General features: G+C 42.0%; 2 protein-coding genes across 3 annotated transcripts; one reads left to right on the top strand and one right to left on the bottom strand.

Annotated features, from left to right (window-relative positions):
• Positions 1–66: 66 nt before the first annotated feature.
• Positions 67–6,386, top strand: LOC108894224 (WD repeat-containing protein 88). The gene is made up of 11 exons (XM_018692804.2): positions 67–444; positions 1,117–1,227; positions 1,348–1,436; positions 1,526–1,589; positions 1,689–1,827; positions 1,909–2,038; positions 3,330–3,514; positions 3,599–3,681; positions 3,760–3,828; positions 4,949–5,047; positions 5,235–6,386. The coding sequence occupies exons 1-11, from the start codon at positions 325–327 to the stop codon at positions 5,358–5,360; spliced, it is 1,215 nt and encodes a 404-aa protein (XP_018548320.1). The 5' UTR covers positions 67–324; the 3' UTR covers positions 5,361–6,386.
• Positions 6,382–19,561, bottom strand: wdr59 (WD repeat domain 59). 2 transcript variants are annotated; one of them, XM_018692796.2, is made up of 27 exons: positions 19,430–19,561; positions 18,299–18,348; positions 17,923–18,058; positions 17,718–17,803; positions 17,525–17,605; positions 17,331–17,368; positions 16,860–16,948; positions 16,654–16,770; positions 16,486–16,563; positions 16,193–16,349; positions 15,373–15,452; positions 15,145–15,274; positions 14,731–14,837; positions 14,292–14,456; positions 14,022–14,117; positions 13,781–13,885; positions 13,382–13,503; positions 13,118–13,271; positions 11,848–11,904; positions 10,061–10,194; positions 9,868–9,949; positions 9,613–9,725; positions 9,349–9,499; positions 9,007–9,088; positions 8,766–8,886; positions 8,520–8,662; positions 6,382–8,388 (listed from the first exon to the last, which is right to left on the bottom strand). In XM_018692796.2, the coding sequence occupies exons 1-27, from the start codon at positions 19,481–19,483 to the stop codon at positions 8,153–8,155; spliced, it is 2,964 nt and encodes a 987-aa protein (XP_018548312.1). In that variant the 5' UTR covers positions 19,484–19,561; the 3' UTR covers positions 6,382–8,152. The 2 variants fall into 2 exon arrangements, with proteins under 2 accessions (XP_018548312.1, XP_018548313.1); XM_018692797.2 differs by lacking the exon at positions 11,848–11,904.
• Between the last annotated feature and the right edge of the window lie 506 nt (positions 19,562–20,067).

Genomic DNA, 20,067 nt, shown 5'->3' with positions numbered 1-20,067 from the left:
AAAATAAGGAGAATGTAGGGAGACGAGAGGGTAAAGAAAAAGGTAAAGAAGGATTTGGGAAAGAAAAGCTGAGCAGTTAAAGAATGGAAAGGGGAGAGGATTCACGTTCACTGTGACTATATTACATTGTTGTCTGTATTATAAATCCGTTTACTAACATTCACCTGGGAATCGTTTGTCACACGTCAAATTCTCTTATGTCCCACAGCTCCTGACGGCGCCATCAGGCAGTTGCCGCGGGGGGGGCTGTTGCTATGGTAACTGCCGCAGTAGCCACCTTAAGCTAACACTCAAACAAGTGAAGTGTTACCGAAAGTTTGTAAAATGTCTAGAAACATTGACCCTTTATCGGTGGAGGAGGCTTCAGGAGGAGAAGAGGAGGAGGACAAGAGGACAGAGGAGGAGCAGAGAGGAGCTGCCGGGGAGTGGAGCCGGGAGACTCAGGTGAAATGTTCGGTATCTTCACGGTTAACGGTAGCTAGCATAAATATTGGTGCGTTCACTGACAGAAAAGGAAAATGATGATCATGTGTAGTAAAATGCTTGTTTTTAAACAGTTTGATAGACTTTTAATATTTGACAGCAACATTGGTTTTATAATTTGTTAATACAGAGTGATAATATCTGATGTACCAACTAAAAATAACAATACAAAGTGAAGATTTTATCACATTTTCAGCAAAATATGTTGCAACTACCAAAATAAATAAGTTCGGTGTTTAAAGTGAAACAAACAATAACGGTAGGAGACACTGTTGGTCTTTTAATACAAGAAGCTATAATGTCTGTTCTTTTTTTGTAAAAATTAAATTTAAGATGCGTTTTAGAAAGAAAACTCCCTCATGTAGAGAGTACAGATACGATATGATTATAGGAGAGTCCAGCCTCTTTCTGATGAATATGTGAACGTATAATATTATTGAATTAAGGACTGAAAAATACACAAGATTTTGTATTTCATCTGACAAAAGTAATCATCTGTCAGAACTGCCATACATAATTTTCTCTCCGCAGACCAACAGATGAATTGTCTGATAGTGTGTGTGAGTTTGGCGTGTGTCGTGTAGTTTATCATGTAACAGCGTTGTGATGTTGTGTGTGTTGATGTGTCTGCAGGTTCCAGTGAAGGTGTTACGAGCTCACGGAGACACCGTCACCGCTGCTCGATTCTGCTTCAGCGACCGCTGCATACTCAGCTGCTCCTCAGACTACACCGCTGTCCTCTGGGTAATCTGCTCATTCTCCTGTACCACCACTACTACTACTATTACTACTATTGCTACTACTTTATTTATTTAGACACCATATATTCACACGTCAGTGTGTAAAACACTGTGACCTGTACAGGACGTGGAGAGCTGCAGACCTCTGAGGATGTTCGATGGAGTTCATGGAAAAACCATCACTGAGTGTGCTCTGATCCCAAACAGCAACAGGTGAGTCCCAGGTGAAAACCACCTTTACAAATTCAGTGTTTATTTATGTTGCATTAGAGTTGAAGCTGAGTGGACTGTGTGTCTGTAAGGATGGTGACAGTCTCCTGGGATAAGAAGATGGTGGTCTGGGACCTGGAGACTGGACAGATTGTGGTGAGTCTTCTGCTCTTTGCCTGCTCTGTTATTCTGGGAGTTCTTGGGTTTCAAACCAGCAACATTCCTATTGAATATCGTGTGGTCTTTGTCGTGCAGTGGAAGTCAAGGCAGGTCGGCCTCCTGACCTCCTGCAGCGTCTCCTCTGACGGCCGGCTGATCGTTTGTGCTGCAGATCCACAGAACGGAGTTTACATCAGCGATGCTGCCAGCGGACAGACGCAGCACCATGTCAGTGGTACGACAGCAGCTCAGCCAGATTGTCAGGATTCATGTTCATATGAAGTGTTAATGAAGGTGCGTTTGTTTTCTCCCCCAGATCATCACCGCTCCACCATCACACGGTGCAGGTTCGACCCTCAGGGCCAGCAGGTGGCCTCAGTGTCTGCAGACCGAAGCATCAAACTGTGGGACCTGAAGGTTCAGAAAACCATTGTATCCATCAACAGGTGACAGACGAAGACTCTGTCAAACTTTTCATATTAGCTTTTTATCTCAGCTTCTTTTTCTTTTATTTATTTAACACTTTAAAAACAGAACTTTCTTTGTACATCAGGAACAATGTTCCTCTCGTATTATGCATTACACTGTAAACTACTATTGATGATGATGATAATGGCTTATCACTGGCTCTTTGGTGACTGTAGGTAAAATCATATGCAGGATAACCACCACTCCACCTGACCAGTTCTCTGCTAAGGTGCTGGAAGCATCAGTGAATGATAGAAACAGATCTCTGCATACTTAGATCCATGTAGGATTTTCACTTTCAGTCTCTCAGACCTGCTTCAGAGGATTCAAGCCTCAACAAAGAGACAGGCAAAGTCACACAGTCACTTTCTAATCACTGGCAGGATGCACTACGTCTGCACACCCTGGTGATATACAGGTAGAACTACACATGTGCTAAAACCAAATCCAAGATATATATATATATATATATATTTTTTTTTTTCATTTAAAAAAAAAAACTTTATTTTGAATGTTTTTTACATTACGAAAGAATACAAACACACAAAACATCATCATCAAACAACAAAAAAATAAGAATCTGGATTGCCTTGTCTCTATAAAACATATTTGTCCCTGTTACTTATTCAGTGTTTCAGTCATTATCCTGTCATTGACATGTAGATATCATCCATTTCTTCAGTTTCTCTCAATACTGTTGTGTCCTTATCCTATGAGTCAGCTGCTCCGTAATTAATATTTCATTCACAATTTTCTTCCATTCCTCTCGTCTTAGTGGTTCTGCCTCGCCCCATCTCCTCGTGATGGCCTTTCTACCTTTCTGTTTGTTTCCCAACACGGTATCTCCTGTCATATTACCAAAATACAACACCATACGTGACCTTGGTGTATCATAGCCCAGAATTTTGTTCCTTGTGTCTACTGTAGAAGTTGTGGTCTTTGGTTCACTTCACTTGATTTCCCTTCATAGCTCTTTGTTCTGTTTCTATTCTGACGTGTTTGTTTTTGCTCCCATCAGTACTTTAAAACTACAATTCCCAGGAGGTGTCTCTACCATCAGGGTGGTCACAGGTGTAGCACATACTGCCAGTGATTAGAGTGTCTGCTCTTTGTTGAGTCATGTTTGCTCTGAGGAAGATCTGAAAGTTCAGGAAATTAAGTGAAAACACTGCATGGATCTGAGTGTGTCACAGGTAAATACATTTAAAATTAGTTAAATAAACTTCCCCCTGTGTTATTGTTATTTCTGTCTCTCTCTCTCTCTCTCAGTAACCACGGCAATGTTGTCTCTGACTGCTGCTTCACCAGCAACGGGCACTTCATGTGCACGGCATCGTGGGATAAAACGTTAAAGCTGTGGGACCTTCAGGCGGGAGGGTTTCGATCTCATGGCGGGACGTCGCTGCAGAGAGCCCACGAAGGCAGCGTGAGCTCCTGCAGCTTCTCTGCTGACGGTGAGTTACCTCTGAGCAAGGCAGCGACACAGTCAGGACCTAACATTTATGTCCAATGAAACACTTCCTGTCATGATTCCTCAGCAAACCTGCTGGTGTCCGGCTCCTACGACAGGACTGTTGCACTCTGGGATACGTCTCCCCTCTGTCTGAGTCTCATCATGAAGGTAGTCAAACTCTTTCACTCCTCACTGTGAAAGACATTGGGTATTGTGTTTACAGATTATTTTATCTCTTTGTCACAGGGCCACAGTGACTGGGTGACAGACGTGTCAATCAGCGCTGACGGGAAGTTGGTTGCCTCCGCCTCCAAGGTACTGGTCCACTCTGTCCACAACATTTCATCACCTGCACTGATTAGAACCTCAACTGTCCCAGAATTAAGGTTAAATGTACATCCATTTTAGTTAGGCTAACATTGTGGATTTAGTGAAGTGTGTTTTCTTCTTCAGTTAAACAAAACTTATCAGACTTGTACATTTTGGGATCCATGATTCTCAGGGTCTAAACATGCTTCATGTGCGTCACTAACAGGCACAGATATGACATTCTGAAATGTGTGCTGAATGCAGGGACTTTCCTGTGGATGTGGATCTTGGTCATTTGTTCTTCAGCCTTATTTTTACCTAGTCAAGTCTGTGCATCTTTTCCAAAGGTTTCCCATGCAGACAGTCTGAGCCCTGTAGATCTGCTCAGATGTGTGCATGATTTAGAGTGTTTTCCTGTAGGGATAAGACCCCCACGCCAAAAGTTATAGCCACTGTTCTCAACTCAAAAAAACACAGCATTAAAACCACTGACAGGTGAGGTGAATAACAGTCTCACTACAATAAGGTGGGATATATTAGGCAGCAGGTGAACAGTCAGTTCTTGAAGTCGATGTGTTGGAAGCAGGAAAAAACAAGTGTGAGAATCTGAGCGACTTTGACGAGGATCAAATTTTGATGATTAGACGACTGGGTCAGAGTATCTCCAGAACAGCAGTTACTGTGAGGTGTTCCTGGTGTGCAGCGGTCAGCACCGACCAAAGGACAAGGAAGGACAACTGGATCCACATGGGGAGTGAAGGCTGACCTGTGTGGTCCGAACCCACAGAGCATCACAGACCGGTCAGTGGGTCCATGATGACCCCTGTCCACTGCTGTACCATCTTACCATGGACACATAAGCATGAGGCTGTGTGACACTCTGGGTAATGTTCTGCTGGAAAATCTTGAGACTTGATATTCATGAGGATGTTACTTTGACATGTACCACCTCCCTGAACACTGTCACAGACCACGTACACCTCCTCATGGCAGCAGTATTCCCTCTTTGCAGTGACCTCTCTCACCAGATGTTTGAGACCTGATGGTGAGACAGTCATTCATGCTTCAGCATTGCTCACTCTGAGGAATGAACTGTCCTCTGTTGTTTGATTGATTGTCTTTGCAGGATGGGACTGTGAGGTTATGGGACATAGAGAACATGGAGGAGATCCCGCAGGTAATGGAGAAGAGGAGGACTGAAGGATCAGGGATTCACATCCTCAAGGTCAGAGTCATTGATCCTGTTTACCTCCTCAGTTATTTATGAATTACGTCACTTAGTTCAACCAAATATGTGACAGAACATTTTACCTTTTTACACCTGATTTCTTGTGTTGTTTCATTCTTTTAAACCGTCTGTAACACTGGTTGGTTGGTTGTAGAGTGTAAAGTGTGTGTGTGTGTGTTTCCAGTGTGCAGAGTGTGGAAAGCCGTTCCCAGTGTCCAGACTACAGACCTCAGAGCTGCTTACTCAATGCGTCTTCTGTCGACTCAAATCTCCATCCAGATACCGACCACAGCCTCCGCCTGTCATGTGACTTCCTGTTTGAGAGGTCAGAGGTCATCTACAGAGCAACAGCTGGTAGGGATTCAGCAGACAGAATCAGACAGAATCCTGGAGAATCAAGTACCCTCTCAGATTTTGCTGAGTTTGTCTTGTATGTATGATGTTTGGGTCCCAAAACTAAGACCTGTAAAATATTTTAGTTCAATTCAGATGGTTTTATATGTTTTTGGCCCTGCTTATTTTTGACGTTTTACACTCACACCTTATCTGTGAAGCCACGTTCAGGCATTATACTTTGGCCTAATAGAAAATCAGCAGGCTACAGAGTTTGATGAGGACAGGAATAAAACTGTTCAACATGTTAATATCTAAACTTCACTGATAAGATGTTTTTGAGTAAAAATGAAATAATATCAAGGGCTGAAAAAATCTGTTACAGATTTAGACAAGTATTGAACAAAATCTGAGACGATGCTGCAACAACCTGATCTGTTCTGACACAGAATAACTCATTGAAGTGAAGTGGATATTTTTGGGTTTGGTCAAAAATTGGACAAAATACCTGAAGATGTCACTGTGGTCTATGGGAAATTATAACAGTCATTTTTCATAATTTTTCAGCCATTTTTCAACATTTTATAGACTATAAAGACTGTACACTACACTATAGGTTAGTCAAAAAATAATAATCAGATTAATCAGTTATGTAAATAATTGTTAGGTGCAGTTCTACAGTAACCTGCGTGTCTCTCAGCTGCTGCCTATTCTGTTGTGATCACAAACATTAACAAAAGTATAAACTACTCACCAGAGGATATTGGTGTCATCCAGGGATGATTAACCTCCCTGCACTTTATACTTTTTAATACTATCAAACTACATAGGCTGGTATGTAAATGTATGTGCTTCTTGTATCGTCGCTGCTCGTCCATGTAAATGTGTAATTAAAAAGCAAGTAGATAGGTGCTGTTTGTCTTACCAGTAGTGTAGTCAAAGGAGAAAATTAGGTCATTGAAAACTTGTTTTGTTTTTTTGAATAAATGACAATCTGATTGAATTCAAACATACTTGTTTTATTATTCGTATTTTTACAGTACAGTCGTGAACTATTCACAGTCCTCATCTTCAGAGAGTTACAGTCTCTGTCGGTGTTGTTACATTAACATGTCGAACACATAAAAACAGTCATGTGACCACGTCTGTGTCCGGAAGTTAGTCGTTTAAGGCCACAGTGAATATGAAGTGACAGCTACAGGAGAAACACCCTCATATTACTGCATCATAATCTGAGCATTTATCACCTGTTTGGACTGTGAGTTCTGGTTTTGTTTAACTGTTTACTGTCGGCACAGTCAACACAACAGTGGAGACTTAAAGGGAAATGCAAACAGCAAACATAAGATGACTGACAGGTCACAGGTTAGTGAACAGGCTGCTCAGGTGCAGTGATGACATGTAGCTTTAACATCTCAGTTCCTCATCTGACTCAGTATGAGATCATGAGATTGTGTGTGCAGGTGTGTTGACAGTTTCATCCTGAGGATGGCGTTAGAGAAGTAAATAAAGAGCCTAAAGAATCTGAGCATCAGATTTTACAGAGCCCGGCAGATGTCATGGAGAAAACAAAATTAAAAGATAAATGTTCAATACCAACTTTATTTTTTCCATTTAATGAAAACCAGTTTTCAGGCTTCAGTATTTTACGTGTCACATTATTAATGTTAGAAATATTCCACATTTCACTGTGTCAGTGAAGGTTATATATGATACTGCTGGTGTCTAACTTTCATCCCATCATCAAGTTTTGCTGTTTTGAGGTTATACAGTTAGAATATTTAAACTTTAAGGCCGTTAAAGCAGCAAAAGTAATAAAAAAATAAGCCTTATACCCAAAATAACAAATTTCCAACTCATAGACTCGGATATTCAGCCAAACTGATGTTATTTTATCAATTTTCTTCTCAAATAAACAATTTATGTACACAAAAGAACAGACTATATTGTTCAACAATTTAACACATTTAAGTGATTTCAGAGACAACATCATATAACAACTAAAATACACAGCATACCCACATATCTCCATCCAAACCAATTTGTCTAAGTGGCTCATTTAGATGCGACAAACTGTCACTTTATTTTGGATTAATGTTGCAACTCATTTAGTGAAGCAGCAGGAACATGTTGTTTCTACTCTGGTGAGAGTGTTAGCAGCTGTGGTGTCGACAAATACTAAATGAATTATAGTAGTAATATGAGGTATTATTACAATAAATGACCTGCACATTTACCACTGTGTAGACTAATGCAGCTAAATAAACAGACAAATAAACAGTTTTGTTTTGATTTTGAACACAGATAAATGTATAAAGTTTACATGTTGCCTGTTAAACAATGTTGTTATCTTTGACATCTAATTTAATATCTTAGATGTAGTTTGTTATGGTCTATTAATCTGTGCACAGAAATAATTAAATAATTAATTAGAGAGAAAATGCACTGACTTCTGTTCTCAAATAGATTTTTTTTTCTCTGCTGCCAGGCTCCGTGAGACTTCATGTCTAATGTGAAAGTTAAAATTTTCCTTCATAATGATACCAGAGGAGAAGTTAGGAGGACATAAACAGCCATCCTCTGGGACCATGAATTACCAGAGTGAATCTCATCTGGTGCTACTGTCTTTAGGTCCTGCCTGTATGAGGACATCTGGGTCTTCAAAAACCCTCCTCTGCATCAGAGGCTCAGATCAGTCACAGCACTGATGGACGTCAGAGCACATGTACCTCAGATCTGTTGCTTTTTGTTTGCAGTGTCTGTGTTGTATCAGAAGGTGCTCTGCAGCAGACAGTGGCAGCCACAGCCGGCCGGACACTCGTCCTGCCGCCGAAACCAGTCCATCATGTGGCTGGTGTGTCCTCCGTGACCACAGCTCAGGCAGAAGTTGGAGGAGCCTCGTACGGCCACGTGACAGATGGCGCACTGGAAGGTGAGACGTTTACAGACGGCGCACTGAGTCCCACGAGCCTGACTACGACAGTGACAGCAGTACACACCGAACTCTGCAGAGGAAACAAACAGAGGGTTCGTATCAAACAGAACACAAACTAATTGGTGGTCGTTATTTCTCCTACAATGCCTGAGCATTTAAATACATCAGCAGAGAGGTCAGAGTATTATTAGAATAACGTACCGATGCCTTTATGAGGTTCAGGAGGACAGGAGGCAAACTTTAGCACATCAGCTCTTTTCTCTCTCAGACCCCAGCGGTACAGGATTTCACCATAACACTTCTTAAAGTCATCGAACTGCAGCGTGTTTGCGGGGTCCAGCAGTCTGCACAGGAAAAGGAAATTACATCACAGCTCTGTCAGTGAGACACAGACCGACCATTTTGAAGGATAAATGTCTGTCTCAGCAGGAAGTGGAGTTATGTCACCTCTTGTTCATGTCATGCTGCTCTCGCTCTCGTTCCCGGGGATCTGTGTAACCCTGGTTTCCATAGCGATAGTCATCAGGAGAGGATTCGCCCCAGGGGTTGGCGTGCTCAGAGTCTCGTCCTGAAAAGGTAAAAATATAAATTGTTTGGGTGGAGAGAAATGTGAACGTCATGAGCGTATATAATGAGTATAATGTAGTGTGGCAGCAGTCGGCCTGTGTGTGGTGCTGTGGAGACTCACCTGTGTTCCAGGTGGTTGTAGTGATGGAGTCAGAGGTGCTGGAGCAGGAGCCTGAGGTGACTGAACTGGAGGTGTAGCTGGGCTGAGGCAAAGACAGACACTTTTCATCACTTCCTATAGCTTCCAATCTTTGTGCTAAGCTAGGTTAATAGTTTCTCCCTGATTCCAGTTTTAGTGCAAAGCTAGGCTAACAATTTCCCCGTTTCCACTTTTTTTTTTTGTGGCGCTAGGCTAACCATGTCCTGGAGGTGTCTTTGCACTGGATGCTCAGAGGTGAAGCTCATCTTCCACTCTGACGGAGGAGGACACGGATCAAACAAACTAAGAAGAGAACAGACTTACATATCGTGAGTGGTGTGGGGGGAACATGGAGGAGCGTGACGGGTGGTGTCCATACAGAGAGTAACAGTCTGGAGGTGAAGCCTGAGCTCTGAACACACTGCACAGCATGGCCAGAGTCTGCACGTCACTCATCTGACTGTAGTGATCCAAACTGAAGGGTTGACACACAAACAGACAGAGTTTAGTCCAGGTTCTGAAACTCTCCCAGAGAGTTTAACATCTGAATTCTTTTGTGACGAGTGTGGAAGAAACAAACAAGCTCACAGAGTCTCCAGCAGGTGGCGTCCAAACGGGTGTCTGGCCCAGGGAGTCTCTGTGTCCGGGTCTGAATCTGGACTCAGGTCCTGGCTAGTCGCTGCAGACGCCAAAGCCCAGACCTACGCAGACAAAAACACAGATTGTGACAGACAGACTTATAAAACAATTTAAGTTACATTTGGGACCAGATTCCTGTGAGATTTTTTTCTTCAGAAGGAGGAAACAAAAGAAAAGACAAATAAAAACAAATGTAATCCTGACCTTTGCCACGTCTCTGCGTCCGACTGCGAGTGCTGCTGCTGCGTTCTTCTGACACGTTTCCTGGATGTCATTCATATTCAGACTGGACAAGACAGAAAACATACTAAACATAAATGACTAAAACTCAACACTCATGGACAAAATATGATCAGTTGATTATTAAAATAGCTGTTTGTTTGATCCAGTCTCTCACATGTAGCTCTCTCCCAGAGCTTTGTGGACGGGCAGCAGACAGGAAATCTCCTGGATGATGACTTTCCCCGCCAGTTTGATGGGACGGTTGCCGTAGTCTGTCCCCTCTCGCTTCGTCTTGAACCGGCGGGATTTCTGATGGACAGACGGGCGGACAGATGGGAGGAGGAGGAGGAGGGAGACAGCAGGTCCAGAGGAGACAAAGCACCACCTGATTAAAAGTGGTCTGGACGACAAATTACTGACAGAGACTGTTCACACTGCGAGATGCTACCGTGAAGGAAAACATCCTTTTTAAGTTTCAAGTTGAAATCTGAAATTTCTTAGGGAATTTACACAGTTAATGCAGTAGTTTTCATAAATCTTGTAAGGTCAGTGGGTCCTAGAGATCATCAGGGTTCATACTCTGTGGAGCATGAATATCTTCAGTAAATTCTGGCCTATAAGATTTGAGGACTATTATTGAATTATTTAAACTATTTAAGCAGCTGAATGAGTTTCCTGATCATGTCTCAGCAGAACAGGAACAGTTGCAGGAATGAGTCCTAAAACCAGGAAGTAAGTTAGCATGTTAGCACTTCCTGTTCCCTTGTTCCAAAGTCAATGGGTTTTTGGTTAAATGTCTGAAATAAGGTCTGTGGTTTTAACACAAGCTCAAGACATTTTCATGTTTTTTTCTACAACGTAAAATCAGTCAGTAAATCCCCCACTCCTGATGTTTGAAGCTTTTATGTATCTTAAAAAAGGCGGTTGCTAATGATTGTCTAAATGAGACTACAGAGGTTGTCGGGGACGTAGGTAGCTAAATTAAATGACAAGTTGGAAGCTTAGTGGAGACGTTGACGTCATGTGACCGTGGTGTAGTTGGTTTATAGTCTAACATTAGCTTTTTACTTCTGGAGATTGTGTTTAGGCTTCAAACATCAGAACAGTGGTGTTCATCTGTGAAGATTATCTGATGAACTAAACCTGTGAGGATCAGACACTTTAGTTGGTCACAGTTTGTTTTCTGTAATAATCCAAAATCCAATGAAAAAATCCCATCGGCTTTTTGTGGAGGGAACAAGGCTGATGCTGACTTCAGAGTTGGACTATAAAAATACATCTTCCCTGCTCTGCTCTATTAAACATCTACAAGAGGAAATCTGTTTTCCCTCCAATTGTCAATCTGTGGCTCTCAACCTACCTGTCGTGGCTATGGATGGATCAACAGTTTGTGTCTGAGCGCTCGCAGTGTGAACACATGGTTAGTTTTCAGTTTATTAACAAACTAACATGTAGCCTGAAAAGCCAAATTACTTTAACAAGTTAAAACAAAATCAAAGCCATTTCTGCTCCGATCACAGAAACTTACCTGCAGATGTTAAAGGTTAGTGAACATTAAGACACACTGTTGCAGAGCAGAGAGGAAGTCAGGCAGCAGTTACTGGTTGTCAAATCAACTTCAGTTATGTGCCCTGAAGCAGAACTTTGCAAACAGTGCTCGTCACTGCTGCTTCAACAGGCTAGTTTTTACTAAGCTAACAGTGACAGTCAGGATGGAGAGTCAGAGCCGGGCATCGCTGCAGAGTCCTCGCTGCAGCTTCACAGAGCTGCTGGACTCAATTTATTAAAGAGGTTAACATCGATGTGACAGATGTAACATGGATGTTAATTTCCCAACATGCAAATAACATGTTAAAATCCCAGCGCTGTAATGAGAGAAAACCCAGAGGAGAAGAAGAATGGCAGAGGGAAAGATGACAGAAAAGAGGGATGGATGGATTGAGGGGAAAAAGGGCTCAGTACCGGCCAGTCATGGAGGGTTTGGACAGACCAGCGGCGGGAGGCAGAGACTGGGAGCTTCTGATTGGAGGAAAGTGAGAAGGAGGAGTGGCCCACAGCAGCATGGGGACAGATGATTGGCCAGAGAAAAACAACACAGAAAAAAGAAAAAAAAAAAGTAAAAGTAAACAAAAACCCATCAGGGAGAGAGAGACGGGACATTCACACAGAATCACCAGGAGGGTTCAACCAGCCTCATCAACAGAAGATATCAGAGAGAGCAGCGCTCTCTTTCCCAGCCCCACTGAACTACCCGCTGAATCGTGAACGACACGGAGCGTGATGAGTGGTGTTTTGAGTTATTTCACCACAGAGCCTCATTCCTCTTTTTGTACGGAAGTTAATTTATAACAAAATTATAGCGTGGAGAACAAGACAAATTCAGTCTGTGACTCTGTATCTAGAAAGAATAAGCTGTTAACTCTGGATTTTGTGCACAGTTGACAGCTTTTGAAGCAGACACACAATGGGTTGTTGTCATAATAAAAATCTAATAGGCTAATTAATTTGAACCATTCATTATGTTGTCATAGTAGTCAGGTGTTACTTATAACACCAATGATACTCCATTCTGTTTAAGTGCCCCAGAAAACCATGACCAAACCATGATGGTGTGACAGTGAGAAAATATCAGCAACACCTGAACCTGACACTGAATCCAGGGTCGAAATTCTGCTGTGAAAAAGGCCGATTCATCCAGAAGCTTTGAGAAAATTTGTCAAAAAATCTTATGTTACTTTAAGTCATTTTGAACTGAATCACTTTATTTTCAGCTGTTGTTCAAAAAAATATATAATCGGCAGGAGCGACCTCAGTGTTTGGGAACTTGCTGTTTCAGGACGTTTCTAAGTTTTCCAGTGAAGTTACTGGTTTGTGTTGCAGTTTTCCAGTGATGTTAGCAGTAACTGGTTTGTTAATCAATTAACTGACAAACCGATCAATAGATGTCCCTGTGCTCTCATATCATTACTTACAGACTGATTAGTTGTTGAATTTGTTTTGTGCTCACACAGTTTTGTCTTTATTGAACTTCTGTACAGCAGACGACGGGTTAATGGGACAAAAGCTGAGTCTGTGCAAACCAACAACATTTTATGTGCCTGTTAATTTAGTCAGAACAACAAAGTCATATTTACATAAATGTACAGAAAACAGAAATACATCAGAAATGTTCACCTGAAGTGTGAGTGTGTGTGTGTGTGTGTGTGTGTGTGTGTGTGTGTGTATGTCTCACCCGTTCTTTGTAGTAAAAGGAGGAGATGGAGACGGTGTCTTTGTCAGAGCGGGTCGGGCTGCCGCTGTATAGCCTCAGAGTGCTCTGAGACTCTGAACGCATCTTCATCGGCGTCAACACACCGCTGTGATAGGCCGACAGAGCTGACAGAGACCTGAACACACACATTGACCACACATGAAAAGAACGGTCCACCATTAAAGGAAACCCTAGAAACCAGAGCACCTACATCTACTCCTGCTTTACTAATTTTTTTTTTCTTACCTGGGAGTGGGCTCAGTGGGCGGGACAGAGCGGTGCATGGTGATTGGTCGGGTGAAGTAAACCAGACAGCCAGTGCCACAGAAACGAGCGCCAGAGGTCCGAGGGAACGGGATATTAGCGTCCTGGAAAAACAAAAGATAATTTCCTAAAAACACAACGAGAAGGAGAGGGAACTTTTCCTTTTATGGACGTCATTCTTCTCTGTTCATATCATCTGTTATGTTGAACATTTCAGCAGTTACCTGGCAATAAAATGTACTTTTTGTGGGGAACTCACTCCATAAAAAAACCCTAAACTTCAGCTTTCAGTCAATAATTAGTAATTGTTGTTTTAACCAAAACTCAGGAACACTCAGTTTTACTGTGACAGAAGAAAAGTGTTTTCAGAATGTTTGTTACCTGATAGGAGCCGTATGTGTTGGTGACTCGAGGAAACGCCTGCAGAGCTGGAGTGACGGGGTTCGAGAGGACGAAGGGACCAGAGGCCGGACCGTCCTCCTGAGTCTGAGAGAGGTCACACAGAGACACAGAAGACAGCTGATTTACAGGTACTCTGCTGTAAACTAACAACACTGTGGGGTTCTGGATCAGGTTAGGATCAGGTCTAGTTTGGGGTTAGGGGCTGTGTGTGAGTTCTCACCATATCAGACTCCAAACAGGACACCAGCTGTCGGACACACGGCTCCAGACAGTTCTGGTTCCTCTTCACTTTCTGCAGAGATGTGTCCGTCAGGATCTGAGCAGAGACAAAGACACATCTGAACTCAGGACATCATCCTCACAGATCACTGTTCTCTGCTTCTGTTTTACAGCAACTACAAAAACTAAATCTAAAATTCTATCTGAATTTTCAGAAGATTTTGAAAAAAAAAAAAATAGTGTATTGTGGTGCGTTCAGGATTATCTGTACCTTCTGGATCTTGGTCTTCATGGATGAGGGGATGGTGGTCGGGGGGACAAACTGGAAGGTTGGTGCTGCGTTGTTGGGATACTGGGCGGGAAACTTCACCACCAGATGAACCTGATGGCTGCCGAAGTGAGCCGACACCACACAGCTGCGGTTCACTGCGTCCATCTACACAACGACGACGAGACAAGTTCATAAAAAGAGTTCATAATATCACCTTCTCTGTTATCATATGGATGTGAAAACAGTTTGCATTACAATATGGAAAAACAACAAAATTAGTGAAAGGAAAATCCAAAATAAAGCTGCGAGCAGAGAGGAGAAACAAAAGGATGAAGACCCTGACAACCATATTTACCACAACTGATTTAAACAACTAAAGGTTTCCCTGCGAAGTGATTTATTTTATAGTCACAGGCAGCCTAGGATGTTACAGTCTCACCTCCACATTGACGTTTCTGATCTGCAGGTTGACCAGAGAGAACTCCTGCTGCAGGGTCTGAGGGAGACCTGAACCCACCGCAGAGTCCTGACGAGAGCCGTCCTGGTCTGAGAGGGAGGTGGAGTAATGGAAAGACGAAAGGTCAGATACGATGGAGGAAAGAAACTGTGTTATTAGTCACAGTTTGGGTTTTTTGTTTTCAGTTTTCTCAGCCTGATCTGTGGTGAAACGTCAAGTTTATTATTCACCATGTCAACTCTGGTGTGAGGGTGATGAGACGTTCATTGTTTGATTCTGGATCACAGTTTCATGGTTTTTCACATAAAAATATTCTGATATTCTTTGGACAACCTGTGGTGAGCGAGGGCATGAGGTTTTTACTCCAGAAAAGCAAAGACTCTGATATTTTCTCACCCTGCAGGTTGTTGGCAGCAGGACCGACGCTGTGTTGACTCTCTGGCTCCTGAGAGGACAAAGACTTCTCCGACTCCACAGTCAGAGACATCCCCTCCATCAGGTCCTCCACCACATCACTGACACACAGCTGCACCACAACAACAACATGGAGCAGCCATCAGAATAAATCAGATCAGGAGAACAGGTCTATGTGAATCATTTCTCTGAGGCTGACCACACACTGACCTTCTGCAGCTGAGGATCCACCCTCCATATCCTCAGAGTCTGATCTCTGGACCAGGTGACCAGCTGGTAATCTTTAGAGCCTGTGGAGTCAACAACACATCTGATTTACAGTCTGACCAGTCAGTTCAATCTTCACTTGTTAAAAGACCAGACAACAAAACAGTCGCACCAAAAAGTCCAGGCTGTTCCAGAGCTTTCAGTCACATCACATGGTCCTCCTCAGGAGATAAAACTGCTCAGTTGTAACAGAATTATAGATGTTCAAATTTCAATTTTGTTTCTGACTTAAAGTATTCATTATGCATGGCTTGTAGGCAAAAGTTGGATTTATTCAATATGTCAGGATGTAGACAAGAAGGACGAGAAGTCCTCAAAATGTTCAGAAAGATGGACGTTTAAACAGCTGAGGGAGATCGTGTGATATGACTGAAAGCTCAGTGTGAAGTGCAAAAAGAGTTTTAGACAGTAGTTAAAAGCAAAATGCAAATTCTCACTGGAAAAGGGACTGATGTGATTATATATATTATCAGCAAAGGAGAGAATCATCTCCACATATTTACTAAATCACTTGATGTGTGAGGAACATTTCTGACACTCTGATATTTATTCTCTGATTCTCTATTTCCTGCAGAGTCAGATGTTTCACTTTCACCTCTGTGTTTCCAGCGTATACAGAGGTCTGGGACATGTTTAGCCTAGCTTAGCACAAAGACTAGAAACAGGGGGAAACTGTTAGCCTAGTTCCATCCAAAAAAAAAAAAAAAAAAATCCACAAGACAGACTTTCAGGGAGTGTAAGGCTGGAAACTGTGATCGGTCACCTTCTTTCTGGGGCCTCCAGCGGAACTCAAGCACCACGTCATCGTGTCCGACGAAGGCGTGGACAGGACTGTTGAGGTCGAGCGTGCTCCACAGTAACAGACTGTTCTCTCTCCTCAGCTGAGGAACCATCACTGTGACCAGACCGTTAGAGAACGGCTGTGACGACACAGGAATCACAGAGAGAGAGAGTATGACATCTGGTCTCTGATACACCAGCTTATTATTGTCTGATTTATTATTTTATTAAAGACGTATCACAGTGTTCAGTGTGAGCTCAGGTGTCGATACTCACCGTGTACCTGGCCTTCCACACCGGCACCTGGCAGGACAGGATATTCAGGTACTTCCTAGGCTGTCGGTAATCCCAAAACTAAACACACAGGAGACATGATTAATTCCAGTTGTAGCTTCAGAGTCTTTATATTAAAGATTTATTACAGTAACGTTGTCTGAGTCTCACCCTGACTGAGTTGTCCTGGCTCGACGTGGCAAGGATGAACTCATTGTCCGGGTGCCAGTCGAGGCCGTGGATCTTTGACAGGTGAGCTGCCACATACTCCGCCGCCGTGTTTGGCTTCTGTTCAGATGAAATTACACAAACACATCATCACTTTTACATTCACAGCAACAGCTCAGTGTGTGGTTCAGATGTGTTGACTTGCTCACTCTTTTGTCCCAGATCCGTACGTCTCCGTCGTGACTGGACGCGAGCAGGTACTGGTTCTTCTTGTTCCACTTCACCTGAGACGCTCCGGCTGCAAACACATGAGATGGAGAAGAAGAGAGTGAACAACAGAGAGATGACAAAACAGGTGAGAATGAACAGAATACAAATACATTAGAAAAAAATAAACTAACTTTTGTTTGGGTTCATTGGATCATTTATGACACAGGACTTATTTCTTTTCTTTAGCATTGTTTTGTGCAGCTGTTCATTTACACTTTACTTACATTTGACACTGAACCAAAATAAAATGAGACAGGAAAAAGTTTGTTTCTCACATTAAAGATGCTGAAGTTAAATGTAGCAAATAATAATCTATATGGGTGATTAAACACTGACAGTGGTGGATTCTCTCTCTGCAGGTTGATTTTCATAGATGTGAATAAACATGGTCTGGTCCTTTAAATACTCACCGACAGCAGACAGAGCCACTGTGGGTTTTCGAGTGTCTCTGTGGAGTCAAACAGACACAAAGACCACATTTACAGGTGAAGTGAGTGAGTATATTATATATCATGTGATGACAGTTTGGGATTTATTTCCCTCACTCTTCATCTTCCGGGTTTAAACCATCTGTTAAATTATAATGATCATGACTTCCTCTGACCTGGTGTCCCAGATGTAGATGTAGGTGTCCACTGAGCTGGTGACCAGGAGCTCCGGCTCAAACCAGGACCAGTCCAGATCACTGGAGACATGGGGAAACAGTGAACACATCACACTCAGTCAGTGAACACATCACAGTGGGTCCAGACTGTGTGTTAACCTGCAGCGAGGTGCTTTGATTTAACTGTTGTTACCTGATGACCCGAGTGTGTCCCTGCAGGGAGGTGTGAGCCTCTCCACAGCCCTCCCTCCACGAGTACAGATCCACACGCTGGTTACTCTAAACACAACACACACACACAGAAATACACAATGACAAAATGCTTTTTATTTGTAATATTCTTGGATCTGATTTTAATGTCGGCTCTCATCTTGAACATTTTTAGGAGCAGGACTCACGGAGGCAGCAAAGACGTGGGACTCTGATTTGTGTGGGTTCCACTGGACCGTCCCCACGTCCCACTTACTCTGTCGACCGATTTTCCGAGGAGGTTCAGATGGAGCCTCCAGATTCACCATGTACAGGAAACGCCGCCTGAGAAACCAGAACCACAGGAGCAGAAGGTTGTAGAAGCAGTTTACGTGATGATGAGTTCACTGACAGTATTTCTACACTCTGGCATCACTACTTTTAAACCTTTAACTGGTCTGACTAATGTTTCCTCTCATCGGTCAGTATCACAGTCAACACACAGTTTTCACCTCAGATGCATTTGTCTGTTTTCTTTTTCCACAGTGAAGAAGAACTGTGGTGCGTTCAGGTGCCTGAACTTACCCAGACAGCACAGCGTGAGAGCCCAGACAGTCCACAGACATAGCAGTGGCCTGAAAACACAGAAGAAGAAGGAGGTGATAAGGCAAACAACTGATATCAAACAAAACAACCCACAAACACATGAATTATTCAGCATTTACTGAATTCTTTATATTTTACAGTTGGGTGTTATCTACATTTGAAACGCTCACTAAAGTTCATTCAGAATAAAATAGAATGCATTTTGTGACCAGTAAAATTATATTACTGATCATTAACTAGTACAATAGAGACAAAAATCAGTTTCAATACATGTAGGTTGTTTTCCCGTTATGAAGTCAGCCTAATTTATTTACTATTTTAAATAAAAATCTAGTGTTTAATTATCACAAACTGACGTCTTCAGTCCAAATAGTTTCAGTTTACTGAGACATAAAACAGAAAATATTAATAAATAAATTTTCTGCCAACTAATCAATTGGCTAATAATGAAGAAGCTGCAACCAAATTAATCAGGTTTGAGTTATTATATAAGAAAACTGTAAAAGATCAATATTTACTGTTGGTTTTTATACTAAACTGAATGTCTGAGTTTTAAATGTTCAGTTTTAGGAAAATACGATTAATCTAGGAAACAATCAACAGATTAAATGGAAATGAAAATGCAGAAATTACATTTACAATTAATCAAAGAAATGTATTATTGATTTATTTTCTGTTTTAGCACTAAATGTTTGTGATACTTATTCTGGATTAATGACGCGTGAAGGGCCGTAATCATTTTATATTTTCAATCTGAATTAACTCCACATAATATTGTTTTATCCCCTGTATTATCAAATTATTTAGCCTGTAATCATTTATTCTCCTGTCCTGCTCTTCTCTTCAGGACGAAGCTGAAACCAGAATGTGTTTAATCCTTCATAAATAACTTCATCCATTATTCGATTAAACTCGATTAACTGCTGATCGAGAACAAAGTGTCACAGTTTAAACTTGGACTGTGGGTTGTAGTTCTGTGTTTAACGGTGTTTAACGGGACTTTTTCTGGGGTGTCCCGCCATTAAACCGTCCTCCACGTGAACACCAGTCCCCCTGTCCACCTGAGCTGTCAGTCCCTTTAGTCCCTCCGGAGCTTTCAGATAGAAATACCTGGGCATCCCGAAACTCCACCACAACATTCTCGCTGCTCCAGCGAGCCGCCATCTTCCTCTGTCTTCTACCGTCAACAAACGTCACGTGACCTTGACGACAGCTGATGGTGCGTTCATATCTGTTGGCAAAACGGGAAACCAGATGAGCGAGACAATTGTCATAATGTCAATACCGCGAATCATCGTCTTGCTGCGGTGTGGAAACTCAGTTCTTTCAGTTTAAAAAAAAAAAAATTAAAAGAAAAACACGTAAAGAAGACAAGTTAGACATGGTAGAAAAAATTACTGGGACTTTTGACCCACTAATCGTTGACTGACAGAAGTCACACCCACCTGTACAAGAGAAAAGGTAAGTAAGTAAATTTTTTAGATAAACTTATCCGTTAAAAAAGTTGCAGTTATGAGATAAGAATCAATAATTGAGAATCGAAAAGTCAAATTTATGAGGTGAGTCAAAATTACCATGAATTTGGATATTAATCGTTATGACAACAACATCAAATGTTGGTCTAAACGTGTATTTGGGTTCAACATTCATATGAAAAACTGCTTTTTTTTTTAATGTCATTTTAAAATTACTTATAATGTAAAGTACAACGTTACTTAGGTGCCAGATTTCCGACACGAATGATGCGT

Source organism: Lates calcarifer, linkage group LG2, assembly GCF_001640805.2.
Source record: "Lates calcarifer isolate ASB-BC8 linkage group LG2, TLL_Latcal_v3, whole genome shotgun sequence".
Lineage (NCBI taxonomy): Eukaryota > Metazoa > Chordata > Actinopteri > Centropomidae > Lates > Lates calcarifer.
The sequence above is the reverse complement of the archived record's forward strand: the minus strand, read 5'-3'. Positions and strand labels throughout refer to the sequence as shown.

What these genes read in the sequence shown, in the direction of transcription:
- wdr59 (XM_018692796.2), bottom strand. Translation starts at nt 19,483, where the DNA reads ATGGCGGCTCGCTGGAGCAGCGAGAATGTTGTGGTGGAGTTTCGGGAT. An exon ending in TCTCACGCTGTGCTGTCTGG is followed by an intron (nt 18,059 to 18,298) that starts GTAAGTTCAGGC and finishes CTGGTTTCTCAG; the next exon opens with GCGGCGTTTCCTGTACATGG. An exon ending in AAACCCTCCATGACTGGCCG is followed by an intron (nt 10,195 to 11,847) that starts GTACTGAGCCCT and finishes TCTGTCCATCAG; the next exon opens with AAATCCCGCCGGTTCAAGAC.
- LOC108894224 (XM_018692804.2), top strand. Translation starts at nt 325, where the DNA reads ATGTCTAGAAACATTGACCCTTTATCGGTGGAGGAGGCTTCAGGAGGA. An exon ending in ACTACACCGCTGTCCTCTGG is followed by an intron (nt 1,228 to 1,347) that starts GTAATCTGCTCA and finishes TGACCTGTACAG; the next exon opens with GACGTGGAGAGCTGCAGACC. An exon ending in CAGGGATTCACATCCTCAAG is followed by an intron (nt 5,048 to 5,234) that starts GTCAGAGTCATT and finishes GTGTGTTTCCAG; the next exon opens with TGTGCAGAGTGTGGAAAGCC.